A 9,585-nucleotide genomic window follows, 5' to 3' on the forward strand; every position below is an offset into this window, starting at 1 on the left:
CTCTACGAGAGAGTGAGAGGGGGTGATAGTACTGTCTTACTACCATTATTATCCAACATAACTACTACCACAATATATACTAGAATATATGTCATTGTTGAAATTGTCTGTCAAGCGGAGCCTACATCTTTACTTCTCTTTTAATACTTGTCAAGGAATTTAGGACTTTGAGAATTGAGGTAGGATATTATTATTATTATATAAATAGCAGTCCCTCCTTTTCCTTATTTGTGAGATCTAAAATAATTTTTAAAAATTTTCAAAAAATAATAAATAAAAAATATGAAAGATTTTGACAATTAGATCATATATTCAACTATTAAATTTAAAAGGGATAACATGTTATAAACTTTGTATCTAACGGTTTATAACCACTCAGATTTTCATGTATTTTATTTAATTTTTTCAACAAAAACTCGATATTAGAATCAAAATCATTGATATTTGTCATTTATTATTTGTAAAAAAAATTTAAAAATTATTTATATCGAAAGATAAAAAAGAAGAGGGGCCGTCATTTTTTACAATAGCACTTATCCCAATCTGGACTTTTGATGCTCGAGATTCAGTGCATTTTTGAGTCTATTTGGATATTGATTGTGTCTTTTATAGGAGAACAATTGAGTCATTGACCTTATACTTGACCTTATTAAGCTTGACAAAGTCAAAAAAATATAATTTTCTCATTCAATTTCTTGTCGTCTGTCATATCACTAGTCCACTAGGGTAAAGCTACGGCCTACGGGACAGAGTAATCATCTAGACTTTTTTCACAATTTCCTAGAAAATCCATGTTGTTTTCAGTCTAGTTCTGGATGGGTGCTGGAACTTTGCCATAGAAAAATCATCCGTTATAAAATCATTTTAAGATAAAATTGTATTTCGATTGATGGATTCGTCAAACTGATCAAAAACATAAATATAAATTTCCAAAATTTTTAATATTTTTTTAAATTTTTTTGAGCCCTAATAATGTACTACATCAGTATTAATAAACTAAGTAAAGAGTTAGAGCATCAACATTTATGGATACCATTCAAAATTAAATTACTAAATAAAGACTTAAACCTTTATCGTCAAACTCCACTAATTTTGTCACTGACACAAAATTAGGAAATTTTTTTATGTTGTGATGCTTCCTTCGTCAATAACCAATTTACAAGTTGCAAAAATCAAAAACCGATTCGATTCAATTCGAAAAAATATGATTTTTTCAATTTGGTTATCATATATATTTTTTGGTTTTGGATTGTGAAATATGATAACTGAATCAATTTGGATATTTTAGTTTCGATTAAAATTGAGTCGAAACCCAAATGGGCACCCCTATCTATGGGACAAACTAGTCATGCCGAACTTTTTCATAATTTCCTAGAGAAATTGAAAACCTATGATCTTTTCCAATTAAGTTCTGGATAACGTCGATAGACAGTCTACAATGAAAATGATAGTTAGTCCAGATTCATGATCACAAGACAAACATTTATTAGCAAATATGGTAATTAGTTTCAAAATACATTTATAACACATAAGCTAGGCTTGGGTTTCTCAATGGTAGGGTGGTAGGGGGCTAGGGGCAGAGTCAATTGCTCAAGTGTCCATGTCTGCTTTCGGGCTTACTAGCCTATTCAATCTTCACAGTTCACAAACAAAAAAAAGAACCAAAATCCAAAAAGGATAAGTTATTAGTTATGACCCTTTAAATACATTAGTTATAATTTACATGACTAACTCATTTATGATTTATCGATAATTTATGGGCCTACTAACAATTTACAAAATTAATCACATTTATTTTTGGCCTGATAAAATATTAGCGGGGTCAAAATCAAATTTGTTATATATATGAAAAAAAATCAATGGAATCAATTGACCATACTTTCTTAGTTGTGGGTCCGTCCCTGTGCTAAATTTTTTCACAATTTTCTAGAAAAACTTAAAACCTATGTGCTTTTCGAGAGACAATCTACAATGAAAATAATAATTAGTCCAGATTCATGATTACAATACAAACTAACAATTTAAAAGTAAATATGGTAAATTAGTTTCAAAATGCATTTTTAACAAATAAGTTAAGCTCCGCGGAATCACTATCCGAATCCGTATTAATAAAATAAGTAAAGAATTAGTGGAGCAAACATTTATGAATACCATTCAAAATTAAATTCCTAAAAAAAAACTTAAATATTCATCGTCAAACTCTACTAATTTTGTTTCATGGCTAGGTGCCACTTGCCAGGTAACTGACAAAACTATATATTTTTGTTATTGTCATAATCAGCCTTTTTTTTTTTCTTTCCTAAACTAAAATATATTTAAAATCAGATCAGATTTGATTTCTATGTGAAAGAATAATTAAATGCATTGACTGAATAACGACGAATGAAACTGCAGGCCCAAGCCCAAGCTAGACGGCCACGTGGCCCCCTCATTGTTTCCGGTGTGCGCTAACAGCTTCCTTGATACCTCGTGTGTGTTTGTGGTGTTGTATGTTACGCTGTCTCCAGGAAGGATTCTTCTTCTTTCACAAAATCCGCTCTCTCTCAAAATCTGTCTTCGAGTGTGATTTGTGAATGTGTGATTGAATTTCGCTTTCATTAGCCGGAGATCGACAGGAATTGACGCGACTGAGTTTTACGATACTCAATTTTACGTTTCCGGTACCGAAATTGGGTGGCGTTATGTGAATGATCAAGGTTAGTCTCAGTCGGTTTCTTTCATTCTGAAATCAATGTATTGTTTAGAGGAATCAAAACGGGATTTTGTTTTTAATCCTTTTCTGGGTTGGTCTTTGTTTGAGTTTGTTGGGATGTTTCTTTTAATTACTTCCTGGAGATTGATTTTTTTTCGTTTTGAAGATTGTGAATCAATGAAAATGTATTTGTTTGAGGAAATCCTTGCTTATGGGATTGGTTCTTAATGCGGTAGTTGAGTTGACTATAGTCAACTCAGCTTTGTATTTTCCCTGCTGGGATGGAATTATCTGGTCGTTCATCTTTTATAGTCAACTCAGCTTTCTATTTCCCCTGATGGGATGGAATTATCTGGTCATTCGTCTTTTTACTATGTTTTTGTGATTAAATTTTTGTTTATTTATTCATATACTGCTATCTGTGGCTATTGTTTGCTTTGAATTCAGTACTTTATGCTTGATTACGAGGGTTGATATTTTCAATGCTTTTGAGTTGCGCTAAAGCTAGCTGTTTCCTTTTATTATTAAGGCTTTATCTGGGATTAGCTGGTTATTGTTTTTACCGATTTACTCGTAATGAGCTGGTTATGGATCTTCATGTGGGGATTGATGCAAGATTAGTTTCTGTTACTCCTTACCATGTAAACTGTACTTTTTTTCCCTCTCTAAACTGGTAAATGTAAATTAGTTTTGGTTTATCTGGGATTAGCTGGTTATTGTTAATGGATCTTCATGTGGGGATTGATGCAAGATTAGTTTCTGTTACTCCTTACCATGTAAGCTGTACTTTTTCCCCCTGTGTAAAGCGGAAAATGTAAATTAGTTTTGGTAATATAGAGTTTGTGCAAGTTATATGAAATTGTTTCTGGAAGGTTTTCTTTAATCCTCTCCCTTATCTTTGGTTGTTTAAGATATGTTGCATCGAATGGAAGCTTTATTCTTTGCAAACAACCCAATTGTTTACTGTAAAATTTCGTTTGCTTTCGTGGTAAAAGTAAAAACTATGCCCCTTAGATAAATCTAGAGTAGAATGTAAACTGCATTTCAAGTCGTAATATTCTCATAAAAGTGTAAACTGCGACATGAAGCTTTATTAAAATCAGTGATGCTTCTTTTAAAGTAAGTTCTGGTAACATCCAGGTAGCTGAGAGTACTAATCTGTTAAGGCTAAAGGAAGATCATTGCAGTGGATGATGCTCTGTGATGACAATCCTATTTTGATCATCCTGTTACAGGAAAGAGTCACATTTTGGTTTTCTACTTACAATCTCTTATTTCTTCTGCAGGGAGAACCATTGCTATGGTTCCTAAGGAACAACACATAGGCGGTCATATTGATTATAAGATGCAGAGAATTGAAGAATCCTCAACAGTTGTTCGTCACACTACTAGGAGAAGGGTTCGGAAGATCCTGCAATGTGAAAATCATTTGCTCAAGTCAAAGAGGGGAAAAAGGCGAATGAATAAATCATACCCTGTTAAGATAAAAACTTCATCCAAGAAAATAAAGTTAACCCGAGAACTGGAATTCCCAATGGAGGGCATGGTAATTCCAAAGAAACGTAGGAGTGCCTTGAGCATAAAAAAGTGTCTTACTGATGTAGAAATGGATAAAAAGGAAGATACCACAATGACCCAAAGAAGCTTAGACGAGAAATTGTTGAATCTTCATGGTTCCATGACTACTTCCTCGTGTTCTTCTTCTTCTTCGTCTTCTTCTTCTTGTTTGTCACTTTTTGTGTATAGTAGAGGCTTTGATAGTGGTCACAAACGCAGGGTGAGAAATGTCAAGGTAAGTTATCTCCCCCAACGCATTTATCGGCTTTTGTTTGTATCTGATAGATTGTTACAGTCCTTTTGAATAAAATAGTTTTGCTATGCTGTCTAGTGAAAAAAAATGATTCTTGCTTTAAGCAGGTTAAAAAAGACAATCATCGAAAGTGTCATCAGTGCATGAGAAGTGGAAGAAAACCTGTTGTTGTTTGCAAAAACTGTGAAAAAAAAGTATATTGTACTCAATGTATCCAACAATGGTAAGGATGCCATCTAAATCATCAATGTTATTTGATATCTTCTATAACAATATATAGAGTTTGGATAGAATTGTGAGTTTTAATAGGATTTCTCCATTTTAACATGTAGGTATCCTCGGATGTCTGTAAAAGACATTTCGAAGTTATGCCCATTTTGTAGTAAAAATTGCAACTGCAACATGTGTTTGCATTCTAGTGGGTTGATTAAGGTACATCCTCCTTGGCCTCTTCACTTTTGTAATTTTTGTTTATGAGCATAGTTTTGAAATTTTTGTTTATGAGTTACTTACCCTATGCTATTATAAAAATTAATAAATAAATGAAGCAGCAAATACTGGTGATTCCACTTGTAATTTTACATTATCAACACTCTTAAATCAACACTCCTAACCAAAACTCATTTAGTGAAAGTTCCACTACAATTTATTCTTTCTCATAACTGTATGATTTTTTATTTTTAATAATTTTATTTAGTTATATCACAACCGCATGTTTTTTTGACTTCAGACATTGAAGAGGGACATTAGCCGTAGTAAAAAAGAGAGACATTTGCATCACTTCATCAAATCATTGCTTCCATTTCTAAAACAAATATGTGAAGAGCAAGCAATGGAGACACGTACAGAATCTGCCATAAGAGGCATATATTTTCCTGACTTTAGTTTTGAGTTTCTATGTTGTCTTGGTTTCATGGTTTGTTGCTGATGAAAGTTTTATGTGTATAGGGATATCACATGCAAACTTTGAGATTCCACAGACGGTTTGTTATAATGATGAACGGGTCTACTGGTAATTTTCATATTGTATTGACTAGTAATCAAATGGGTAGCATACGCAATCTTTAGTTACTTTTTTTTGTTTTGCAGCGATTATTGTGCAACTTCAATTGTTGACCTACATCGCAGTTGTCCGAAATGTTCTTATGAACTCTGTCTCAGATGTTGTCAAGAAATTCGAGAAAGGGGTTTTTCAACTCGTGCTGAACTAACGTTCCAATATGTGAACAGAGGCTTCGACTATATGCATGGTGGAGATCCTCTAGCAAATTATTGTCACTCTGAAAGTGCTCAAATTTATATTGAGCCAGTGATGTGGAATGCTGAGAATGATGGAAGCATCACCTGTGCCCCTAAGGAGCTGGATGGTTGTGGGGATTGTGTGTTGGAGCTCAAATGTATTCTACCCTTGGGGTGGATTTCAAAACTGGAAAATTCTGCGGAAGTTTTGTTGAGGAAGAGCAGTTCTGGGCAGAGACTCTTAGCTAGCAAATGTGACGAGGATGGAAAAGAAATGTTGCAAAGGGCCGCTTCTCGAAAATCATCTAATGACAACTACTTGTATTATCCTACTTGGAGCAGTACTCAAAAGGATGAAGGGCTTCTGTGTTTTCAAAAGCATTGGGATAAAGGTGAGCCAGTTATAGTTCGTGACGTTCTCGAAGCAACATCCGGTTTGAGCTGGGAACCGATGGTCATGTGGCGTGCATTATGTGAAAACATGGATCCATTGACTAGCTCTAAGACGTCCGAAGTGAAGGCTATTGATTGCCTAGCTTGTTGTGAGGTTTATTTCCTTATCCCTCCTAGCATTTATTTTAAACTTTCATTCTAAACGACATTTCTAATGGCATAATAAGCAAAATCACTTTTTCTGATGTTTATATGGTTTAATTGTTTTGCTTTATGTTTTTACCACCTGCTTTAGTAGCATGGTTTAATTATTTTCCTTTTGTGCCATTGTTGTAGTGTAAGATGGGGAGAATCTACTCCCATAACCTAATTCCATTCAGCCTGAGACGTGATAGACTTGATATTATTGTCTCTGTTATAAGCTAATTTTGTGCATCTGTATAGGTGGAGATAAACACCCGCCAGTTTTTTGAAGGCTACACGGAAGGAAGAAGATACGTTAACTTGTGGCCTGAGATGCTAAAGTTGAGAGACTGGCCACCTTCTGACAAGTTTGAAGATGTTTTGCCCCGCCATTGTGATGAATTTATCAGTGCATTGCCATTTCAAGAGTACAGCAATCCGAGGGATGGTGTGCTCAACCTTGCTGTGAAGATTCCAGCCGGTATCTTGGAACCAGACATGGGTCCCAAAACTTATATTGCTTACGGTGTTTCGGAAGAGCTAGGAAGAGGGGACTCTGTCACAAAGCTTCACTGTGATATGTCAGATGCAGTATGTCCCTTGTACTCCATACCTGGCATCCCATCTATTTGATATGTTAGTGCTTTGTGATCTGTCACCTAAATCATTGCCATCTGAGCTTTGAATAATTGATTTATGTAGGTGAATATACTGACACACACAGCAGATCCAAAATTAAGTGAAGAGCAATGCCTTGCCATTGAAAGATTGAAGAAGAAACATGAAGAACAAGATGAGAGAGAGCATCAAATGCATGATTGGTTAATGCACCCCTCTGAATGTGATGAAACACAGAAAATCTCTGATGGTGAGATGGGATCTAGATTCTCCAATTGCTGCAAAGAAGAAAATCCCGACAAGACCGTCGGTGCTTTGTGGGATATTTTTAGAAGGGAGGATGTTCCCAAGTTAGAGGCCTACCTTATAAAACATTGTAAAGAATTTAGGCACTCATACTGTTCCCCAGTATTAAAGGTAACTACAATCTACCTACAACAATTGAGACTTTTTCACCCATTTCATCTCTGTTGAAAATTCTGACTTGTGCTCTTGTTTGCATGATTAGGTCTTTCATCCAATCCATGATCAATGCTTCTATCTTAGTTCGAGGCACAAACAACAGCTGAAAGAGGAATATGGTTCGAAAATTATATTACTTTTCTTGCAGAAATTATTAAATGACATTGTAGTAGCTATAAATTTCAACATTTACTTATTCATGTGATGTGATTTCTATATGCTACAGGAGTGGAGCCATGGACCTTTCACCAAAGGATTGGAGAGGCTGTATTTATTCCGGCGGGGTGTCCACACCAAGTTAGAAATCTCAAGGTGATAATTATTTTCCTAGTAAATTCATTGGCTCTCTTCAGTTGCAAGTAAGCTTCCCATGAATTAGAGCAAAGCATCAATCTTGTTATTTCTCTCAAGCAGTCTTGCACGAAAGTGGCTGCGGACTTTGTCTCCCCGGAGAACATTGGAGAGTGTCTCCGCCTCACTGAAGAGTTCCGTCGACTTCCTGTGAATCACAGGGCTAGAGAAGACAAGCTTGAGGTAAACCTTTTCCAAGGATAGTGCTATTGTTTTTTTTGTTTGATTTATTGATTTGCTTACACATCTTCCTGGTTTTGTGTACCAGATTAAGAAAATGATAGTTTATGCGATTGACAAAGCCATCGAGGACTTGCAAGCAATTTTGTACGAACCCAGTAACAAGTAGTTAGAGGAAGTCGCTTCATCATGCTTTCTTCTTCAACACCGGAGATGCCGCTTCATAATAATTTGATGATTTATTGTGCTACTTTGATTTACTGTGCTGGTGTGCATTACAAACAAAAGAAATAAGGAAAAGCATAGTAGAAATAAAAATGTAAACAATACTCAAAGATCAATTCATTTTCCTTTACAACCACCATTAACAAATCTTTTTAGGAATCATATCTGCTATCATTTTTTACCAGCTTTCAAAATTATCTGTCAAACAGACTAATTATAAATAGTCGGTATACGACTTCACACACCCCTAATCAAAACTTAAAAACCTTCAAATATTTAAATGCTAGGAAACAAATACTTAAAAGGAAAAAGAAAAAAAAAACCACTCATAATAAAAAAAAATTTAAATCCTAAAACATAATTTAACAAATAATAAACCTCCTAAAATACCATAATAAATTATTAATTTCATTTTTTTTCATCTGCGTTAAATTTGAAGGGAAGGATGTCATCATCATTCTCAGAGTCTTTGTTCCAAAACTTTGGGATTCGACTATATAAGTCTGAGAAAATCACCGCAAATACACTATACGTATTTGTTTTCAATATTAATTTCTATCTAGGATTATACTTTCATCAACTCTTATAGAATCTATATTATTTATTACTATTTCAAGTAATGTCTTTTTAGATCTTACTATTCGCTCCTACTCTCTAAACACTGAAAAATTTTCCCAGTACACCTTCAAAATTACTTTTGAGGATGTCAATGGTAGAGAGACATCACCTGCATTATATGATTATACAAATATCCGAAAAGTTATGCGTTACTAAACACATCCCATATATCTTGTTGAAAAAAAGGCACAAAAATTAATTTTTCAAAGAGATCTTACCTTCTTCTGTATGGACATTGCACATAATCACTTAAACCTTTCAAATCAACCTTGAACCCTCTCAAGAACCACTAGTCCAAATTTAGTTTCTTCATTGGAGGTATTCCTCCAAATACTTTCCCATCAACTCCAAAAAAAAAAACCCATGGAGAGCTCAACCCCCAACTCCTTCCCTTGAATGCTTGTTTCTGTAAAGAAAAAGCCTTGGAATACTCAGATCTCCAGAAGGAAAATAATTGATCTATCCCTTCCTCCTCCTCCATGGCCTCCAATTTTAGAAGAAACAACAACTCACAAAGTGTCCTTTTATATTGAAAATTTGCAACTAGGGTTTCATAGCTTATTGGAAATGTCAAAATTACCCTCCCATATAAAACCTTTATTCCTTTATTAATTACACAGACGAATATGTGACTGAGTCATAGAGTTCTAGGTGTCATGATATCCAACGATATATTTTTTTGTTCGAAACAAAAATAAAATCCATCGCAATCAAAACATCGAATATTTTGAGTTTATTTCTGACGATCTAGAATTGTCATATATTTTTCATTTTAAATTTAATTTTTGTTTTGAAAAAAAAACTTGTTGGATTT

General features: G+C 34.3%; 1 protein-coding gene and 1 long non-coding RNA gene across 2 annotated transcripts; one reads left to right on the forward strand and one right to left on the reverse strand.

The window, feature by feature from the left end:
* The first annotated feature begins 2,465 nt into the window (after nt 1–2,465).
* LOC119989036 (lysine-specific demethylase JMJ25-like) lies at nt 2,466–8,312 on the forward strand. The gene is made up of 13 exons (XM_038834324.1): nt 2,466–2,696; nt 3,979–4,484; nt 4,610–4,725; nt 4,835–4,934; nt 5,233–5,365; nt 5,451–5,514; nt 5,592–6,288; nt 6,579–6,908; nt 7,020–7,352; nt 7,444–7,516; nt 7,624–7,709; nt 7,812–7,931; nt 8,017–8,312. The coding sequence occupies exons 2-13, from the start codon at nt 3,993–3,995 to the stop codon at nt 8,095–8,097; spliced, it is 2,625 nt and encodes an 874-aa protein (XP_038690252.1). The 5' UTR covers nt 2,466–2,696; nt 3,979–3,992; the 3' UTR covers nt 8,098–8,312.
* Nucleotides 7,927–9,271, reverse strand: LOC119989037. Its single transcript, XR_005465716.1, has 2 exons — nt 8,990–9,271; nt 7,927–8,193 (listed from the first exon to the last, which is right to left on the reverse strand). It is a non-coding gene; the product is annotated as an uncharacterized LOC119989037 (long non-coding RNA).
* Nucleotides 9,272–9,585: the final 314 nt, after the last annotated feature.

This window comes from Tripterygium wilfordii, chromosome 21 (assembly GCF_013401445.1).
Source record: "Tripterygium wilfordii isolate XIE 37 chromosome 21, ASM1340144v1, whole genome shotgun sequence".
In the NCBI taxonomy this organism is placed as follows: Eukaryota; Viridiplantae; Streptophyta; class Magnoliopsida; order Celastrales; family Celastraceae; genus Tripterygium; species Tripterygium wilfordii.

Coding starts and splice junctions, on each gene's coding strand:
- LOC119989036 (XM_038834324.1), top strand. CDS start 3,993: ATGGTTCCTAAGGAACAACACATAGGCGGTCATATTGATTATAAGATG. Junction 4,726..4,834: donor ACTCAATGTATCCAACAATG/GTAAGGATGCCA, acceptor TTTAACATGTAG/GTATCCTCGGATGTCTGTAA. Junction 7,710..7,811: donor ACCAAGTTAGAAATCTCAAG/GTGATAATTATT, acceptor TCTCTCAAGCAG/TCTTGCACGAAAGTGGCTGC.